Source organism: Fundulus heteroclitus, chromosome 15 (genome assembly GCF_011125445.2).
Source record: "Fundulus heteroclitus isolate FHET01 chromosome 15, MU-UCD_Fhet_4.1, whole genome shotgun sequence".
NCBI classification, from domain to species: Eukaryota; Metazoa; Chordata; class Actinopteri; order Cyprinodontiformes; family Fundulidae; genus Fundulus; species Fundulus heteroclitus.
This window is the reverse complement of record NC_046375.1, coordinates 6,340,537-6,362,540: the sequence shown is the minus strand read 5'-3', so window position 1 is coordinate 6,362,540 and position 22,004 is coordinate 6,340,537. Positions and strand designations below refer to the sequence as shown.

Genomic DNA, 22,004 nt, shown 5'->3' with positions numbered 1-22,004 from the left:
GTGGAAAAGCATCTGCCGCTACAATTGCATGGGCCTTTTGTTTTAGAGGCGTAACGTCTTCTGAGGTAAGAAAGTTATAAATGTGGAAGTTAGCCATGTTCTCTCGCTAATGCATTGATTATGGCAAAGACTCAAAAAAAAAAGTATCCAGGTGAATGTGAGCGCGCAGTGCGTCACACCCACACGCTCACCCAGATGACTTGTCCAAATCACTCTCTCATGAACTGACTAATGGGGCCTGGAGAGACAACTGCGGTGAATAGAGGATAACTCATTTTACGCATCTGGTAATCGTAAGGGCATGTATAGGAAAGAACATAAAGAATATTTAACTTGAAAACTTGTGCCATGCACCTTTAATTATTTAATATAACAAAGCATTGCACATGAGGTCATGGGCGTTAACCTCACTGCAACATCCTGAATTGTAAATTACCTGACTAGCAGACCAGAGTGCGCTTTGCCTGTATCTCTGCAGGTCAGAGAGAGTGGTCCCCTTTACACCACAGACTTCAAACTATTGCGCAGAAAACTGCCACCTTCATAAGTTTTCTGATGACTCTGCAATAGTTGGATGTATCAGCAAGGCTGCTGTGGACAACTTTGTCACACGTTCTGAGCAGAATCACCTGTAGCTCAAATTCGCAAAGATAAGGGACCTTCTGGATCTGAGGAGGGTGAAAGTGTGGACGTTGTGCAGTGCTACAAATACCTGGGTGTTCACATCGACAATAAACTGGACTGGGCAAAGAACACGTACTTCCTCTACAGGAAGGGCTAGAGTCGTCTCAGTTTCCTGAGGTGCCTGGGGTCCGTCGACATCTGCCAGAGTATGCTTAATGTCTTTTACGAATGTGTGGTGGCTTGTTGTGACCCGCTTTGCTGTCGCATGCTGGGGCAGTAGGGTTAGGACGGTGGATGCAACCAATCCACAAAGCCAGTGATGTGGTGGGAGTGGAGCTGAACCCACTGATGGCAGTGTCAGAGAGGAGGATGCTGTCAAAGCTGCACACCATCTGGGACAATATCTTCCACCCACTCCATGACACACTGGTCAAACACAGGAGCACATTTAGTAAAAGACAGATTCCAACAAAAAAGGTGCCACAGAAAGTCATTCCTACCTGTGGCCATTGGACTCCACAACTCCTCCTTAACGTTCTGAGATCTCCTATGTTAGGATCCGTGCAATTCTTCTTTTCTTTTATATGTTTGTTTTATTTGTTTATATTTCTAGCCTTTTTCGTGTTCTTTGAATGGGTCTAGCTGTTTTTTTTGTGCAATTTGTGCATCATGAGATAATCTGTTCAATCAGTTAATCAATATCACATTGTTTACTTATATCTTTATTTTACTGCATACTATATATGTTATTTTTATTATTTTTTTGTTATTTTTTTATTATTTTCTAGACGTTTTTTCTTTTTATTATTTGCGCTGTAATAAAAATGTGTGCATCACCAGATAATCTATTCAATCAATTAATCAATAGCACATCATTTACTTGTATCTTATTTTTCACTGCATACTATATATATATATATATATATATATATATATATATATATATATATATATATATATATATATATATATATATATATGTGTGTGTGTGTGTGTGTGTTCTATTATTATTTGAATATATTTCTATCCTTTTTCAGGTTCTTTGAATGGGTGTAGCTGTTACACAATAATGTCACCCCTGGGGGTCAACAAAGTAGTCTGATTCTGATTGGGACATGGCTAAAAAAATAATTATAATATTTAAAAAATAAATTCTTTGGCTTGATGTCATTTTGAAATGTACCCATAGGGGGCAGCATTGCGCGGTAATAGGCTTTTGCTACAGATATTCCTCAGAAGAAGGAGATTGGGCTCTATGGTTTAGCACAAGCTAACCCAGTAAAGTAATGCTTGCCTCTTTCTAACCATGTGGATTTAAGAAGAACGAAGACAACTCAGGAAGCGAGAAATAATTTTCGGGTTGTTCGCGGCATTGAGTCTTCGCAGCCAATGTTTTGTTTGTATTCGTCCCCGCCCGCCAGAATGCTGCCCGGGCTTAAACTTGTTGGAGGATCCTGAATTAGCAGCGACAGGGCCTGTGAAGCCGCGGTGCTCGAGTGGAGCGTTAGTCCGGGATCTGAAGTGTTTGTCCGGCGGATTACTGCTGCAAGGTTTTACTTGGTTTTATTTTAACCAACTTTTTCCTGACATGTCGCACACTGGACCCCCTCCTCGATGGCGTAACTGTCCCCGGAGAGGGCAGCCCGTGGCAGGTGAGTTTTGTACTGAAATATCACCTCACAGCTTATAGGCTCAGGTTTAATGTTGCCTCCTGGATGCTATGTAAAGTGAATCAACCTGTGTACTCCACAACACGTGGACATTACTTGATTTGCTGCGTTCTCTAAAGGAAAGTTATCTAATATACACAACCTTGCTGACTGTTTGTTGTCGTTTGTGTAAAAAAAAAAAAAAAAGCGTACACGAATGTTAATGAGCGATGCTATCCACGTGAAAAGGCTATTATGAAGTCAATAAGGCAGTAAAAGGTGTTACTTATACCGCCGAATTAGACAAATTGCTCTCAAAAGGGCTTAAACTTAAGGTATTGCAAATTTAGGTTTGCCCTTTGTTCTGTTTTTTTGTCTGCCTACTTAATTTGCCTGATTTGTTCAATGAAATCCGGCGTGCCGCTTCCTGCAGGCGCGCAGGTTAAACACGCTTTAAAGCCACAGCGGCATCGAGGAACCGCGTTCATTATGTGAGAACGAGTTGCATTAAAAAAAAAAAAAGAAGTGTTGATTGGGTCTGCCAGCTTCCTGGTGTCACGTGTCAAAACAAACCCAGGCAGTGCATGCCGTGCGTTGGATGAATGGAGCGGTCCTTGCAGGAGGGACCGGGGTTATTGCCGCGTTTCACAAAATTCAGCAGCTTTTTCAATGCACAGGTGCATGGGAAACGTTTCAATGCACGGCTTTGAAATTTCGCTTCCCATCTTTTGGCGGGTAACTGTGGGGATTTTCCAGTGAGTAACCTTACTCCAGAAGGTTTTTGTTAATACCTCTTGCAAAGTCTCCAGTTCATCCTAAAGGAAGAGTGACTCAATCAGTCCAAATTACGCAGCGATGAGCAATAGTCATTATAATGATATGTCAGTTATTACTGGGATGTTTTTTTTTTGTTGTTCGTTTTTTTTTTTTTTGGGGGTGAACATCCATCCAATCAGACAGCTCATCTTCCTAAATCATCCTATGAGGCAAATTAGATTGACTAATCAACTTTAACGGACGGGTTATGGACTTTGGAAGAAAACCAGAGTACCCTGGTAAAACCCGTGAATGCAAACTCTGCACAGAAGGACCAAATCTGTTTTTATCCCGAGTGGTTTTAAAGAAGACCACTGTTAGGCAGGACAATGACTAGGGCTGAACGATTTTGTAAAATAATCTAATTGCGATTTTTTTTTCTTAATATTGTGATTCAATGCGATTTTTTCCCCCCCAGTTTAATTTATCATGTGTTTCAAAATATATACAAACAACAAATCAATTTGTTTCCTTGCCATGTGGATTAGTTGCTAAAAGACCCACAGCATCTAAACTCTGAGCAGTAATAATTGCGTTCTGCCTACAATATATTTTAATCAAAATTGCAATTTTGACTTTTCTCTGCATTAACCACAAGCAACAAAAATGGCCTCTAAATAAAGATGTTTGTAAACAAGGACTATTTTAAATATGAACTTTTAATGTTTCTATTGATCAGAATATTATTCAAGAGAACAGCTTTTAATTTAATTAGACATCAATCCTTGTTGAACATAAAGTCCAACCAACAAGCAAGTCTATGTATTAAACTGATTGACCAGTACTTAATGCTTTGTATGATTATATAAACTCTAAAACAAGTAATAAAATTAGATTATCTCACTGCTGCAACTGTCTTCCCTTCCATGTGGAGGCAAACCCACTTTAAACATTTTACCAACACCTAATGGACGTGTCTAATTCCCTAATTGTTACATAGCCAAAAATTGCAGACCTCTGCGATTTGGAAATTGCGTTATTTTAAATCACGATTATATTGAAAATGCGATTAATTGTTCAGCCCTAACAATGACATTGACCTGCTTACATTTTTAATATTTTCAACGATGAGCAAAAACGAAATGCAAAAGTACCCTGATGGAGAAATCGTTGGTTCCTTAATATAAGTGAAATGCATTGAGATGGAGATTAGGAATGTTTACTTTTTTTAGCAGCTGGATAAAGTGCTCCTTTAGGATCGCAAACTACTACATGTTTTTTATCACAAGCTATGTCGTTATCGCAACATTTACCAAAATTTGGCACATGGCATCTTTTTCTAATATCGTGCAGCCCTAATGTCCACGGAGGGACGCACAGACCCCAGCGGGTCCCGGGTTCCTCCCCGGTGCACGGCAATGCCCGATCTCATGTGGCAGGAGTACGCAAGCAGTTCCTGGAGGACCTAAATGTAATAGAACGCCTCTGGGACGTCATGATGAGATCCGTCTGACGCCACCAAGCTGCTCCTCAGGCGGTCCAGGAGCTCGGTGATGCCCTAGTCAGGATCTGGGAGATGCCCACTGACCATTATCAAATAAGAAGCAGGCGTACAGACACGACGGGGGGCATTCATACGACTGAGAACCATTTTCTCAAAGAATTAGCTTTCCTTTTGTTAGTTAAATGGAAAAGTTTAACAAAAAAATCTTAATACATGAAACTACTTTACACTGCTTTAACATATATTGATGACTGGCTAATGACTCTTTTCCCTAGGTAAATTCCTCCCTATGAAGACAATGTTGGGTCCCAGGTATGATGACCAAGTTGCAGAGGAGAACCGGTTCCATCCGAGCATGTTGTCCAACTACTTAAAAAGTCTCAAAGTAAGTAAACGGGCAAATATAAAAGTGTTGTTGTTGGGAGGGGACCCATTGCTTCACGGTGTTTCCGTCTTCTCCTCAGGTGAAAATGGGGTTGCTCGTAGACTTGACAAACACTACTCGCTTTTACGACCGCAACGACATCGAAAAAGAAGGAATCAAGTATCTGAAGCTGCAGTGTAAAGGGTGTGTGTGCAGATTTGGCTTTGTAAATCTAAACTATTGACGTGTTGGAGGTCTGTTCATGGGTGACGGGCTAAAGATTGTTAAATTGTATGTTTGAAGCCACGGGGAATGCCCTTCCAAGGAGACGACGGCAGTGTTCATCGGACTCTGCGAGGACTTCATAGAGAAGAATCCCACAGAACTGATAGGTGAGCATCTTTTATTATTATTTTTTTTTAATTCACTAAGTTATTTTTTTCTTTTGTTTTTATAAACATTTTTACAGATTATTTCTTATAGTGGCACACACTGGCATAGTGGAAGTGGTTCCTGCTCACATTACCAGATATTAGCGTCTAATAGACTTATTTTTTGTTAAGTCATCTTAAAGCTAAATAAAAATTACATTTTAAAATGTTTTGGAATGTCCTTTCTAATTTAGAAACATTACAGATTTCTTCAGTCAAAGTATTTAGAGGAAAAGATCTTTGATATTATTATTATTATGATGCAGAATTTGTTCAATGAACCTACCTAGACTATAGATTCTTATGATAATAATGTTTTTATTAATTATTTTAGTTGATGAAAGAAATTTTGAATCTGACAGAAATCTGGCTTCGCTCAAACTAGCATGCTTTAGTTTTTTAGTTTTTGTATTGAGTGTAAGTTGATATGATCAGCGTTCAGATAAATGCAATAATTTGCACATTTTAACATAGTATAACAGCTTTACTTTAGAAATACTTCTTAAGATTTTTTTATATTTTAACTAACCACACATTTACCTGACTCCGCCAGATAGATTTGCTCCGCATATCCATCTGGAAACCTTCCGTTGAAGTAATTTTGGGAAGGGGCGAAAATACTGGTTAGCTGATTGGCCTATGTTGGTGATAGACGGGCCAAATAAACCAATCAGATTCGTCGTTGCTCGTAACAGAGCGACGACGAAAACACAACCACAAGCCAAGCTACTCTTGCTGCTGCAGGTAAAGGCTCGTTAGCTCAGCAAAGAAATACTCTGTAATTCCGATAAAACTTGCTCGATAGCCACGCTAACGCTAGTTTCATCGGCTGAAGCCGCCATGTTGTTTAGACTGAACTGTCGCGCTTCCCGTTGCGTCACACCTCAACCCGCCTCAAAGCCAACGCTGATTGGACGTTCGTTTGGTGAACGGCTCCAAATTTTCTTCAACGGAGAGTATCCAGACTGATCTGCGAGTGAAACCTTGAAAACTCGCGAGATCAGGATGGTCTCACGAGGCTAACCACACATAGGCCTGACTTTGTAAACTGCTTCACTTTATCTTTTTCTCCTTTGGCGGTTTGATTCTGGAGAAAACTCTTTTTTTGTGTTACAATCTACGGTGCATTTCATACAGAATCTAGACTTTGTTTCAGCACGTTTGTAAACGCAGATATTACTTGTGCTGAAGAAGGCGATGTGAGGGAATCAATTACAATTTTTAAGTTAAGGACAGATGCTTTTCTTTCAGACTTTTTTTGTGCCGTTGCTATTAGTGCCCAGCAGAGGGCAGCATTACTGCACAATACGACGCACTTATCGGGAAGTGTGGATGCACATTTTTACCTAAATGTCTGCTTAATGTAGGTTTTATTTGCACGTTCGATCACTCACATCAGCCAGGCTCCCTGTTCTGTTTGCAGAGTGCAGAATAAGCAGCCTAGCTGGAGTTCTTCATTATTATTAATATTAGTATTATTATTATTGTTGTTATAGAGAAGCAGGTGAATTTGTATGCGCTTCCAGAACTATTTGCTGTCTGTGGTAGTCAATATTATACTCATTTGTTGAAGTGTAGGAGTTATCATTAGAAAGCGAAGCAGCTCTCCTGGTGAACACTGTGTAGGTGATTGTGGGTGAAGGAGCATCAGTTGCTGTCTAAATGATTTATTTTTTTACCATACTGAAAATGTCAGCGTGTGGGCGGAGCTATTGTATTGTTCTTTGGCTTTTTTTTTTTTTGTAGGGCTGTCATAAGTACTTTAATTTTTTATATTTACTTCAAATGTATAAAACAATATAACCAAACAAATTTATGTTTTCTTATTTGTGATCTTAAACAACAAGATTCTGAGTAAAGAATAAACAAAAGGCGCATTTTTGCTTAGACTAATTCTACCTTTCATTGCGTGAAGATCAAGGTTGCAGTTTCACACCAGCGGCAGCGGGGGGCTCTCTTACGCCTCGCCTCCTCTGCGTTAGCTTTTCCACCTCTAAGTGCAGCCTTGCCTTGTAAAACGAGTAGCCCGAGCACTAAAGCAGAATGTCTGATCATCATCTCAACCACATCCTGCCTTTGGCGAGCTGGCAATCAGGGCTGGCTTTCTCTGCAGAACACATGTCCAGTTGAAACGGCTGTGTCAATAAATGCCGGTCAAACCGTCCAAACCGGGACGACTGCAAGAGCTGTTGGACTAGAGGATTTTCGTTATTTCACGTCTAAGCTTTAGTGCACCTGCAGAAGATTTAGGGAAAAATAACCATTCGCACCACTATTTGTGCACGTGGGGAAAAATGGGTCTGTTAGTTGTTTAATTTTTAAAATTTTTTTTTTTTTTAGGATTTACTGTTACAGGCAGATTTTTGATTATGGTATAAAGCCAAAACCCCGTCTGAGGCTGTTCCTGCCTGTTCTCAAAACATGGACCCATCTCAGTTTGCAGGAACAGATAACTTTACTATTCTAATGGGGATAACATTCTCTTTTTGTTTTTCTTTTTGCTTGATTGAATTTTGTCATAGCTCTGTCCATAGATAACTACTAATTATTATGATGCTCTACAATGTTCTTTAGTCTTATTTTACAAAAGCTTTCATCAGCTTGATGCTTCCTCTGTGTTTCTCTTGCCCGAAGGAGTGCACTGCACGCACGGCTTCAATCGGACAGGCTTCCTGATCTGTGCGTACCTGGTGGAGAAGATGGACTGGAGGTAAGGGCGGACGCACTGCGGCCACTCGTACATCTGATTGCAGGATTACAGAGAGCGAGCGCGCTCCTACACCTGCGAGGGTACTCACAGTTGGTCTCGCTCGATAACTCAGACCATCCAACACAGGATCTCTCCAGCGCATTGCATCATTACTCCAGCTTCATCCTCCCAGCCCCTTTCGGGCCTTTCTTCAGCTTGCCTTTTGTCCCCGTTTCATCTGAGAGGTTACGGTTTGTGTGATGCCACGCGAGTGCACTCTGTCAGTAGCAATCAACACAAAGCCTCGCAGAGACCTGCCAGGTAGTGGCGACCAGGCCCTTTCGGAGACGAAAATGATTTCCAGCAGCTGAGCAGGACGGCTGGGGACGCGTGTCTGCTCAGAGGTGGAGCAGCTGACTAAGAAAGCCAAATCTCTCTGGAGACGTGGAGGCTGAATTAAACCCTCCCACCTCCCACTGTTTCCTGTGAAATGAGTATCCTCAAACCATTTTCAGCTGTCATGCACCGTTAATGTGTTGAAAGATAATTCAGCTCTGAAGCTGTCAACAGTGGTTCCAATTTCTTCATTTATTTAGTTATTTTTGGATTGTCGCCAGAAGTAGAAACAAAATCTTCATTAATGAGCGATTAGGCCCACATTAACAGTTAGTATTTTTTTTTTTAAACGGATGCAAACAGGGCTTTTAGTCGACTGCAGCGGAATCATTTTTAGCTTATATCCATATATGTTGTAAGGCAGGAGTGGAAGTTCAACTTTAAAGCATGAAACTACGCAGGAGTAAATCCCTCTGGAGTTCATTTCACGTGAAATTTTAATGTGGTGAGGTTCTGCAATAAACCCATAGCATTTAGCATAAATGAGCTCAAAGTGGATGAAATATTGCACCCTTAAAGGGGCAAGTATCGCCTTTTTAAATCCTTCCTTTTCACATTCATATCCTTCAGTTGTGGTTTGTATAAAAGTGGAAATGCAATGCTTTGGTCTGATTTTTTTCATCAATGAAGCAGAAAAAATAAAGTTTAAGCAGGCACTTCTTGGACAAGGTTCTGATAATGGAGTTTGGACTACAAAATCAAAGCAACAACTAAACATGGCGGAAACAGTGGAACATCTGTTACCTAATTTAGACGTTCTGCAAAAAGAACTGTGGCCTTACGCCGAGAAGAACGTAACAGAAAATGGTTAATCAGAATGGCTTGAAAAATATGACCCAGAAAGAATCTATAAAGTTATCTAAACAATACTTTGGAAGACTAAATTTAACTAATTTCTCTACTTCCAGAGGCCCCAAGCACACAGCAAAAGGTATTTAAGGGCTGAACAAGGGGATTTGGCGTGTTCTGTCCCCTTTAAGCCATAAAAGCCACACAAGAATCCATCATTAGTAATCGCCGGATCTGGCCCAGTTACACCAGATGTTCTGTTGCTCAAAACCATGTTGCAAAGTCGTCCCTTAAGGCTGTTTGGTAAAGGGCAAGCAGTTAAAAATAAAAATGACTTGACAGGTGACGGCATAAGGCCTGTGTCTCCTATTATCAATTAGACCAGATGGTGGGTTAAACTCTTGATAAAGCCATGAAGGGGAAACAGAACAGCCTTTCTGTGTTAGTCTTTGATTTACTTTTAGACACTGGATTTCTTTCCTTGAGGTTTTTCACATTTTGTCCCAAAAAAACAACCACAATTTATAATGCTTTTTGTTGAGATGTTATGTTATCAGTCAACATAAGTGCTAAATAACTGGGAAGTGGGATTCACAGTGATCTAAGTCACTTACATGTAAAAATTCAAAAAGCATACGGAAGTGGCCCAAACCGGATTTCCTTTGGGGGGGTGAAAATTGAGCCGTTGACACTAGGGCTGGACGATCTAGAAATAAAACATATAGGTAATCGATAATTATCAAGAGATTCAAAACATGTATTTTAAGTGCAGCCCTGGTCACTTTATGCATTTGCTTAGCGACCTATTTTTAGATACAGAACACACAAACACTGAATTAAAATTTTCCTGACTCTGCGCTGTGATTGGTTGGGAGGAAGTAATGACTGTAATATTAACCTACATGGCTAATATGCTTAAGGAACGGAAAACTTTTATTCTATTGAACTTTTTATGGTCCCTTCTTTCTATCATCAATACACGTCTTTCGATCGATATATATTGTTATTGAGATCGTCCAGCTCTAGTTTACACTGCCATTTAAAATACTGATATAGGTTGCATATGGGCAAGAAGATCAGATTTGGGTTGCCTTTCCCTGCAGCGTGAACGTAGCCTTAGAAAATGACAAATGGATGCCACGCCTTTGAGATATTCTTATTAAAAAATTTTAAGTAATAAAACGGACTATAGGCTGTGCGCTCTACTTGTCTGTCATGCAAATTCCCAGTGCAATGCGTTGCAGTACGCTGTTAAAGCATTAAAAGACGTGAAAGAGGTGAAGAAGCATAAAAGATTTTAGAGAGCATCACTTCTACCTGCGAAGGGTCTTCAGTTTCACCGTATAAAACAATCTGGTCCAAAATAATCGCGTTGAAACCCAAATACAAGCACTTTCAAATGCCATGAAAACACAGTTCCCTTCTAATGTGAAAGTATAGGAATATGAGCAGTTTCCTAGCTTTAAATGTGTAATCTTAGAAAATACTTTTTCACACTTTAGTGCATTCACTTAGCTTTTGCAGCCCTTGGAGAATTAGATTGAGCTACACCTCCTTTACATACATTTAATAACAGCACCCTGATCAGACGTAGTCACCATCTTTAGTCTGAGAATCATTGATTTATCTCTTTAGAAACAGATAACACCACACTGAAAAGTTAGAACCGCCATCGCAGCTATATAAAAAAAAAGTCTTTATTTATCTCGCTCCCAGGGGTGAGTTTTTAGCAAACATAAAACCTCCCCGTCTGTTTTCTTCTCTTCCTTATCAGCGTCGAGGCAGCTGTGGCTGCTTTCGCCCAGGCTCGGGCTCCCGGGATCTATAAGGGAGACTACCTCAAAGAGCTCTTCTGTCGCTACGGCGAGGAAGAGGACGCGCCCCCTGCCCCCGCGCTGCCCGAGTGGTGCTTTGACGACGACGACGGGGAAGTGGACGACGACGGCAACGCCGTCGGCCAGGAGTCGGGCCCCAGCTCCTCGGGGTCGGCGCCTGGCAAGAGAAAGAAGGAGAAGCTAAAACTAGTGAGATGCTCCTGATTGGCTCATTTGTTGCGAGGCTGGATTGTGACATGGTCCCGTATATATATCACTGCAAAAACAGAACTAGAAATAAGTAAAATGTTCTTAAAATGAGTGTATTTGTCCTTGATTTGAGCAGGTAAATAAGACTATTTGCCAATAGAATAATATTTTTGCACTTAAAATAGGAACAATTCATCTCCATCATCTTATTTCAAGTGCAGGATGTCTAATTATCTTATTTTAGGGGTCAAAGTACTCATTCCATTGGCAGATAATCCATTTTACCTACTCAAATCAAGGATAAATACACTAACTTTAAGAACATTTTACTTATTTTTAGATCCATTTTTGCAGTGTAATAATCAAGCGCACGTGATAAGCAAATGATAATTACAATCACAGTTTATATGTTCTGAGAGACATTTGTTCAAATAAAGGAGAGCAATCTGTATCTTTTTGATTCATTTTTCTGCGCCCAGATTGAAAACCTGAGTCAGGGCGAACCTAATAGCCGAGAATATGATACGGCAGACAGATCTGGAGACGAGAGCAGCAGCTCTTAGAGCCGTTGCTGCAGCACTCGACCGTCGTTAAGGAGTACTGTCTCTGGGTTGAGAGGCCCAGTCTGGTCAGGCCAGTCTGAGGCTGCCTGGATGTGAGGGGGAAAATACGTGCTGGAGAGTCTCTGTGGAAACATTTGACTTCAATGTTTTTATGGTACCTAGACTAATTAAGTGGTTGTAAAATATTTTTTTTGGGTCCCTTCTGAGGTTGCTAAAGTCCTCTCGTCTCTTTAATTATTCTAAAAGTATAAATCAGCCCAAAACCGTAGACACACCTGCCTCCTTTATGGAGCGGATGAGTTATTATTATTATTATTATTTTTTTTACCTTTTCTAGGTTTTATTTCAAAATTGCCTTGTTGCCACCCAGAACTCACTTTTGTGATTCTGTTGGACTCTGTCGCTCTGATCTCAGGAGATTAGCCAGAGTTTCTCATGGAAAGGATTTCTCACTCTCTCCCAGGTCAGAGACATTAGAGGTGAGGGAGAAACTAGATCCCTTTTCTCACTCGTGTGCACTCTGCTGTAGCAAACCATTTAAGAGGAAGCAGGGACATATCGCTGATGTTAAATTGCTCAAGGCCAAGCCATTACCCGGTATTATCATGATCAACTTTTAAAGGAATCAGTTGGTGCGGGTATAGTCCCTCTCTGCAGGTTTATTTTTGAACAAACAGCAGAGGCTAGAAATGAGATCACTTATGTGATTGATTACATAGTTTCCTCTTTAACTAAATGACAAACATTTCATTTATTTATTTTTGTCCAATGGAAGCTTACAAAGACTCCGCATTTATGCAAGTTGCAACTTTTTTATTGTTTCAATAACTAAGAATATTTTTTTGTCAAGTAAAGATTTTATATTTTTTCTCACCATTCTCAATAACATGAATGGATGTTTGATCCTTTGTTTTACTAAAGGATGCAAATTATGAGTTTGAAAAAAAAATAACGTTTGCAATATTTATACAATAGACAGTAATTAGGAATGGGCAATAAATCGATTTAATCTATTCATTTGAATTTGCATTTTATTAGGATTTCATTTTCGGAATTTTCGGGATTTATTTACTTTCTATTAATTTCTTAAATTTATTTTTGTGAAACGAAAAGGAGGTAAAAAATCGATTAACTAGATTTGAATGATAAAATTGGAGATTTCATTTTCAAGCCATATCGCCCAGGTCTAATAATAATGTAATAATGTAGTAGTAATTTTCAGCAACTTTGCATCAAATTGTATTCTCAGGCTTAAAAAACCCCACAAAACTGTCAAACTGAAGCTAAGAGGTAGCCTGAGGGCAAATTCAAGTGTTCTCATTGAAATGCAATGCTGGCATCCGCGTGTTTTTCTGGGTTTTTAATGCAGAGTTCCTGTGATGTCTGGGGAAAAAAGTCTGAAAATTGGTCTAAGTAGGTTTTTAGGTGCAGAAGAGTCGTGTTTGTTTTGCAGATTGTATTCCCTCCCCTATTGTCTGCATCTATCCTTGAATTTTTTTTTGAATCATAAGATTTTTTTTTTATTTTAAAACAGACCAATAACTCCGGATGACTTGTACCTCATCTGTTTCCGTTCAAACCTTTTCTGACGCTCGCCTCGTAGCAGTTAGCACGACTTATCTGCTCGGAACGAGTGTAAAAAGGGTACGTCAAAAAAAAAAATAGAGAAAATTAATCAAGTGAGAGGAGGAAGCACTTTAGATGCGAACGTGTCAGCAGTATCAGAACACGGCTAAAAGCTAGTAGTACGACCGGGTCGAGGCAGAGTAACACATTTTATGAGGCGAATTCTTTAAATATTTAATGTGTGAATGTTTTTCTTTTGGTAGTTAAAAAATAAAAGCCGGATTTTTCTTTTCAGCATCTCTGCTCGTTCCGTTTGAAACCCGGCGACTCGTAAGCAAAGCAAACAGCTGTTTTGAATCGCTGAGTGTAGGAGTGCCATGACTGTTTGCTTTCTTTTCCTCCCAGGGTGCGGTGTTTCTCGAAGGGATCGCAGTGAAGGGGGTCTCGCAGGTCACGACCCAACCCAAGCTAGGCGAGATCCAGAGAATGTGTCAGGAGATGGCCGAGTGGGAAAGGTAAGGCGCTCCTTAATTGCGCTCCCCTCTGGGAAGTTGTGCGTATACGTATGTAGGTGTGCATCGCCTGGAGTGACTCATCTGTCTCAACTTTATTTTTCTTCCTCTTTTTATTTATTTCTTTATTGTTTTGGAACGTCTTCCCACTTTCAGGCAGGTGGTAAAGACAGAAATAGATTTTGATATTTTAGTGAAAAAAATGCCGTGGCGGCTCTCCACCCCCCCCCCCCCCCCTTCACCCCCCACCGGAAATTGCAGAGATTCAGTCCCGTCAGGATCTCTCATCACAGCAGAGAAAACAATTCGCACTGTAATTTTCTCTTCTTTGCTTCTAAATACTTTCTTTTAAGCAACAAGCTAATGTCTGGTTTTACCAGGCAATCTAAATGAGCTGATGCAGAAAGTGTTTGCCATGAAATACTTTGAAAAGAGAACTTTTTAGAGTTAGTCCATGTGTAGAACCAAAATTACTTGCTTTGTCAAATCCATCATTAGAGAATGTCACTTTTCATGCTTTTTTTCTAATTAAAATGGGTTTTATCAGCTCATTCATTTACTTTCATTGACTTTTCATCAAACTTATTCTTCAGCAAATGACCAAGGAAATTATCCTGTAACAGTTGTTAAAGCTCATAAACCCCTGAAAAACCTTTACGGTTGTGTGAAAAAAATAGATCTACCCATTAAGTGTTTGTTTCCTCATTAAGAAATGTGTTTATATTAGTATCTAATGTTTTTATTTATCAGATAAGATAAGATAGACTTTATTGATCTCACAGTGGAAAAATTCACGTGTCACATCGGCTCAATAATCAAAAGAAGGCGCCAAAAGGAGGAAAAGGTGCACAGAAATAAAATCAGGGAGATGCTTCTTTTAGTCGTCCACATGTCTTCGGTCTCAATCTCCTCAATGCCAAATTCTTTCAGCTGATTTTTTTTAAGGTGATTTGCCTGTAAAGGGAACTTTCAAGTCTCTTAGCAGCATCCCCGGACTTTGACTGAGCCATTTCAAGACTTTCAGTTTCTTAACTCCCACCCAGTCCTCGGTGGATTTACTGGTACTTTCTGGGTCATAGTCCTGTTTCAGGCTCCAGTTGTACATCACATTTATTAATTTCAATCAAATCTTATTTATTTATTCATGCATTTGTTAAAATATTTTACAATTGCATATTTACTTACATTGATTTACACATGAACAAACAGGAGCAGAATGAAGATAAATCCTAGGTTATCTACGCACAAAAAAAAAGCATTTAATTTCTAAACCCCTCCACACCCATTCACCAAATGTCTTGTACACATCGATAATATTAACACAGCTGTCTCATATTTCAAAAATTGCCATAATTTTGTTTTCCAATTGAATGTTTTCACTTAAAATTTAGTTCTTAAACAACTTTAAAAGGCTGGGGGATTGTATGATGGTAAACTGGCCAGGTCCTGGTGCACAAATACTTCCCCAAAACCATGGCACTTCTCTGTACCTCACAGTTAATATAAGGTTTTTATTTAGTTAACCTTTTTTTAAAAAGGAGCTTGATTACAAAAGGTGTCCTATACTGCAACGAGTGTACTAAAAGTAAGTAAGTACAGTGTTATTGAAATGATCTGCCAGTGGAACAAGATTTTTGCTCTTAAAACAGGAACAACTCATCTCCATCGTTTTATTTCAGGGATTCAAGAATTTCTTTAGTGTCACCGCGTGTTGCCGTGGTGAAATTTCTTTTGGCCACTCCGGCTCAGAGTACACATGGTAAAGACAAACAAACAGACAGGCAGGCAATGACCAGGGGTGACAGTTTTTTTTTTCATTGTAGCGTTCAAGAGAGATTAATTAAAGATAAAAAGAAGAAGGTTATATGAACCAGTTGCCTTTAACGAGTCACAGATAAGAGATAATGAGGTAGTAAGGTGCTTATTGTGCAATGATGATTTGAGGCTTCATTTACAGAAATGTGCGTTTAAATGACAGTGTCCAGTAGAAGTTATTAAAAGTGATTGTAACATATAGTAACGGGGGTGAATTTAAAGCGTTAGACTTCAGTTTCCCATCCAGGGGGTGATTGCCCTCACAGCTTTTGGGAAGAAGCTGTTTCTAAGTTTATTTTGTTTTGGCTTTGAGGCTTCTGGAGCGTTTACCTGATGGGACAGATGCCGCCATTTTGGAAGATGCAGAATCATGAATTGGTTATTTGTCTTACTTTTAATCCATTGTTAATGCATCATGAGGTAACTTAATGTGCACAATGGAGGGCAGATTTGAAATGTGTTGTTTTTTTCCCCCTCTGATTACAGGTCTGGGTTTCCCGGTGCACAGCCTGTGTCCATGGACCGACAAAATATTCGTTTTCTTGAGCAGAGTCCTTATAAAGTCAGCTGGAAAGCTGATGGCACACGGTAAGTAAATTATTTTATTTTACAGTAAATGCCAATGCAGGTGCCATTCAATGCAACTCTGACTAGACAAGCTTGTGTCTCTCATTGATTCGACTTGTTCTGAGTCAATGGAAACACATTGAGTTTATGTCTTTAGGGAGAGCTGTTTCAGGGCTGCACAAACATATTTATGTCTTGTAGATTTCTAAGTTTTTTTTACTTTGTTTTTTTTTGTCAGACTTAAATGTGTCTGGATGTCAAACTTTTTATTTATTTTTTATCAGACAAGGATAACCTCAGTGAATACAAGCCACGTTTTTTTTTTTCAAATGATGATTTTATTTATTAAGGGAGAAAATCAGGCATTTATGTCACTGTTTTCTGCACAGTTGTTTTAACTCGGCCACATTGGAAGGTTTATAAGAGTGTTTAAGCTCAGCCACTGCCCTCAATTGGGTTCAAGTCTGGACTTTGTCTAGGCCACTCCCAAAATCGTCAGTTTTTGTGGAGCTCTTCTGTGATGGACCCGCTGACGCTGGAAAAGGCTCCAAATCATCACAGAGCCGTGTTTGTCTGTTTGTTTGGTGTGTTCTTTTCTAAAATGCTAATCAATCTCATTCCTGCCAAAAGAGCTCCACGTTTGTCTCCTCAGTCATCAGAATATTTCCCCGAAGGTGTTTATTTGATTTAATTTTTTTAATCAAATGTGAGATCAGCTTTTTTTTGTCAGCTGTGATTTTGGCCTTGAAAGTCTCCATGGATGAAACTCTGTCACAGACACCATTTTTGTGCATTGTTGAATTTTTGTGGAATCATGAACACTGATTGAAATGAGGGGAAAGTGTTTTCGATGTGGCTCTCGTGAAGTTCTACATCTTTAAGTTAATTAAGTGTCTGCCCCATCTTTGAGTAATTTTAGTAGTAATTTTTGGGAAAGTTCAACTGTTTTCTTTATTTTTGGACAATGGCTCTCACTGTGGTTTATAACCCTCTATAAGAGTAAATTAATTTCATTCTCATAGTTTCTTGAATTTTTTTCGATGCATAGCTTTTTAAGATCTTTTGACCCATTTCATGTGCTCAGACCTGATCTATTTAGGCGATTTCTCGGTCTGACAGGTCTTCCAGGAAACGAGCCTGGCTGCAGCGAGAAAACTAGAAATCAGCTTTGCGAACATTTTTGAACTACATTCTTTCATGACTTCATTTCATTTCATCATATAGGATTAGATTTATTTTATAGCTTTCTTACCTTATCAAGTGAAGTCATCCTTGGAAGATGCTTTTTTTAATTTGCTCGGATTATCTCTGGGTTTCAGATCAAATAATATATAATATCAAATGTATTTGATTTGCAGAAGACACAAATATCAACCCCCAGTACATTACAAACTTAGAAGACTAAGCAGTTTGATAAAAAGAAAGGAAGGCAACCGACCTTTATCAAAACTCATGGGGGTTTAGAGTTACCTGAGCCTTAAGCACTAATTATGTGTTATTATGAAAAGCAAAATTTTATATTTAACTGCAACAGTTTTGCCTCCAGTAGCTGAATTGGCCAGCTCTCTGGAGAGAGCAGCCCAGCTCCATAAGAATAATACAACACTAGAAGGTCCTTAAGGTATGATTGAGCTTAGTCATTAAGAACTTTGTTTGTGAGGAGAGCTCTGAAAGGAAGCCGTACATGACTTGTGCTCCCTCATTAAGTTTTAATTACAGTATATGGCTAATCAAGCAGACTGCTCAGCGCATGGCAGTGGAGATGTGCAAATTAGCCGCTCTGATGGGAAACCTGAGATTGAGAGGGATGACTTTGTCCAGTCTGTCATCCGTGAAGAATAGGAAAACGCATCAGGCACGCACTTGTTCTTTCGCGTCACGTTCTGCTGTGAATTTGTTGTTTTCTTTTGTTTCATGTCTCTCTGGTGCTCGAGGCCACTGCTGCAAGGGGAGAGAGACGTTTTAGTATTCTGCTAGTCTGCCAGTGAAGCGCTGCCTCTCTGGCTGGTGCAAATGTGCTGTGTGCAGATGAATATTTAATGACTGCAGTCAATTTCTGAATTTTACATATCGGCGCTTTAATTTCCTGCAAGCGCGAGGCTCTGAGGAAAGAGATTTGGCTCCTGACCAGGACGCTGCTAATGTGTGTAATTAGCTGCTGTTATCTGCGAACGTTCGAGAATGCAGCGGAAAGTTTTGCTCTTAAATTTCATCTGTGACTTTGAGCTCTTCCTCGTCTAACGCTTGACGTGCAACCTGTTTTACCTCCAGCAACTGGAGTTTTAAAGGGTAGCGATGCTGTATGTGATTTCATCAGCCGTGACGCAGAAAGGAGGCACAGCATGTTGTGAGTGACTCATCACCCAGCTCAGGATATGCACTAGACTGATATTACTCTAGTCTACACTCTTCTTATAGTTGGAAGGAAACTTTTTAATGTTGCAAAGAAAAAGTCAGGAGCATCAACTGAAATGCCAGCAGGGCCTCCGACTTTGTACTGCTTGTTCAGTTAGGGCTCACAAGACTATATTTTATCTGCTCTTAATTTTAAGAAAAACTTACTTTAACCGTTTATTTAAATCAGTGTTCTGGTCAAACGGGTAATTTTGTTCAAGAAATATAACAGGAAAGGCTGCGCTTCAAAATATGGGTGATAGGAATGAAAATAAATACATTTTAACTTTGTTAAATGTACAGTTCTAAACGAAAACATTATTATTATTATTATTATTGTTATGGTTATGGTTATTGTTAAGTTTAAGTCCCTTGCAGGCATAAACGTGTGGCGGACCGTTGGAAAATCTAAGAACAGACAACTTTTCTAACCTCTGAGTCCATTCAGCATCTTTAGAAAGCCTTGCTGTGCTCTTTGTTTCCTGGCTTATTGGTAGCACCAGTTTTTACCATGTTGATAATTGTAGTTTATCATGAGGATAAATCTAGTTCATGCTTGCAAACCTTAAAACTAGGAGTATTATTGGGAGTGTAACTTTAAAGTTTTTCACTGTTGCTTGCATGAGAGCATCAGTAAACATCAGTATGCTTGAAAATAGGATGACATGCAATTGTTTTGAGCTGATTAGTGGCGTAATCGTGCCGCATAATGTAACTGGAGTACTGAAGTAGCCTATTTTATAACGGCTACGTTTTATTTTTAGGAGATGCAGTTGTGTTCACTTCATCTGCAACTAAAACGAAATCCTTAATGATCTGCCACTCCGGCTACATTCTTACACACTTCATTCATCTTTACACCCATCTCTCCTTCTTAGCTCTTGTTAGGTGCGCACAGCTCTCTAGCTGCCATGTTTCAGAAAATATGCAGGTGCAATTGAATATGACTTCAATTGGTCACGGTAAACTGTACAGTCGCTGCACACAATATGTAACTGACTGTGGCGCACTGCAACGGCAAAATAAAAGCCACTACACCTTCGTGTCTGGCTTCAGAAAAGTTTTGTTTTTTAAACATGTTAAAACAATGTAAAGTGCGTGTGTGTATGTTTGCATTTGTGTGTGTATGTATGTATGTATGTATGTATGTATGTATGTATGTATGTATGTATGTATATATAATGTCTAGCCTATATTTGCGCACTAATACTAACCAAAATCCGAGTTTAAAATTAATTTAAATATCATGAAAAGTTTAAATGTACTTTATTTTGAAAAGCCATCACAGCATGCTTCTTCGTGTCTGGCTTCAAAGTTAATAGTGGCTACTGCATGGTGCACTACTCTCAGGAGGGAAGGAAAACTAGAGACGACAGTCCAGTGTTGCCCATTTAGCATCTTTGCTGCTATATTTAGCGACTTTTCAGACCCTTCTCGCAATGTTCTTCCAAAAAGCGACTAGCAACAATGACTTTTAGCAACTTTTTTGTTTTATTGGCACTTTACAGAAAGCACCAGTCGGTCTGGAATGGTTTGTATTGAGGCAACAGCGAAAAGTGCCTCTGATGGTTCCTGCTTCCCTTAGCGCTGTCTTACAGGCACACCTCAGCTGCTGCTGCTGCTGCCTCATCACATAAACATAGTTTTTAAAGTAGTCTTTTTTTTTTTTTGTCTCTGAAACTGTTGCACTAAAATAATTCCTTGAATTTGATTCACGCACAGCTTTAATCACTTAGTCACCTCATTTACTTTGTGAGCCTCTGATAGCTGTCTCTTTGGTACAGTTTGTTTTATGTAGGGGGGATTCATGCCTTCATGAATAATTTTATAAACGTAGCTTTAAGTTCCAAACATTTAATCACTATTTTTGTCTTGGCAAAAGCTCTCCTACAGCCTGGGTCCCGAGTGTATTAACAAATAAAAAAACAAAACACCACTACGGTTTGGAAAAATCTTAGAGGTAACCCAGCACTTGCATATTCTGCCCCCCCCCCTTAAATTACGGCATAAACAGACAAGAAAATAATGAAGTTTAGATGTTTATTGAGACAGAATCACCAATTTTGATTTATCTGAACATAGATTTTGTTCCACACCCCCTTTACCGCTCTACCAGGGCAAATTAAGAGCCCCAAACAACTACCCTTGTTGCTGAAAAAAAGGTTCCTGTTGTTAAGATGTGCCTATATAGTTGGAAGTATCATAATAACAGATGAGAAGGGTTGGAAAGAAGAAAGTCTGGATTTATTGCTGCTAATGTCATTGCTGTATCCAAAAATAATACCACAATCGCCTTGTTGTCCATCATTGTGCTGGCTTATTAGCAAGGTTAGTATGCAGGTGGAGAAAATAAGTGGTATTATTAACATAAAGCGCAGTATATTTCTGAAGTTGCACTTCAGTTATGTTTAGATTTGTTTAGAATTACTTTTCTTTTTTTAGTTCTGTTGAAAGTTTGTTGACAGTAAACTTTAAACTTTCCCTCACACACTGAGCATACTGGTGTACTTTTGTTGCAAAAATAAAGCTGGATGATGAAAGGGACTCATTTTCTAGGCTTCTGTTATGTTATTAAGGTGTAGTTTTGAGCAAACATTTCATTTTAGAATCAAAACAAAGAATGTGCACAGGGCCTGGGAAGTAAGGAGGGACAAAAAACATGATTTTCTTTTTTATGAATATTTATAAAACGATGAGATCTGAATGTTTCCTGTTCATGAAATGAGGTTCCTCCAAGTCTTTCAAAAAGCTTTTATAAGAAGGGACTTTTTTTTTTACTTCATCAAGGACAGTTTTACCACAGTTATTTTCTCTTTAAAAGCAAACCAGCTTTTAAATTCTCTCTGCTTTTAGTTTTTGTATAAAGTAAATTTGTTTTGATATAAACCTTTGTTAAAAAAAAAGGTCAATTGTTGAGCAATCTGTTGCATCTAGTGAAAAACTAAGAACAAGATTGATGGAAGACAGTTCTTGAGTTTAGGTGTCAATGTTTATAGATGAACACCATAAAAAGTGTTTATTGTATTTACAATGTGTAATCCCACTCAGTTGATAGTAAGAATTGTGAAAGAAATGCCTCTAACTTGTGAAAGAATATCACAACATTGAATTTAAAGGTTAGGTACGTGCTCTGTAAAATAAAGTGTTTGTAAATGTGCAGCGATCATAATTGGTAAATCCCATAACGCACTCTATAGGAAGGGCAGAATTTTTCTAATTAAGTGTTAGACTTTCTGTTCAGTAACCTTCTAAAACCTGATTTGATTAGTTTATCAGAAGTCTGATTTATCGAGGCTGTGAGGACAGATTATTTCACATTACATTTTCCCAGCGTTCTTCAGGCACAGGTTCTAAATCCCTC

The 22,004-nt window shown here is 39.1% G+C and overlaps 1 protein-coding gene across 1 annotated transcript in view; it reads left to right on the top strand.

Moving 5' to 3' along the window:
• Window positions 1-1,849: 1,849 nt before the first annotated feature.
• Window positions 1,850-22,004, top strand: part of rngtt (RNA guanylyltransferase and 5'-phosphatase) — a 136,523-nt gene continuing 116,368 nt past the window's right edge. The window contains exons 1-8 of the mRNA XM_036147592.1: window positions 1,850-2,276; window positions 4,809-4,918; window positions 4,998-5,101; window positions 5,201-5,289; window positions 7,963-8,038; window positions 10,977-11,226; window positions 13,761-13,870; window positions 16,169-16,270. Of these exons, the coding sequence (XP_036003485.1) occupies window positions 2,213-2,276; window positions 4,809-4,918; window positions 4,998-5,101; window positions 5,201-5,289; window positions 7,963-8,038; window positions 10,977-11,226; window positions 13,761-13,870; window positions 16,169-16,270 (905 nt within the window). The 5' untranslated portion in view covers window positions 1,850-2,212. The remainder of the gene's footprint in view (window positions 2,277-4,808; window positions 4,919-4,997; window positions 5,102-5,200; window positions 5,290-7,962; window positions 8,039-10,976; window positions 11,227-13,760; window positions 13,871-16,168; window positions 16,271-22,004) is intronic.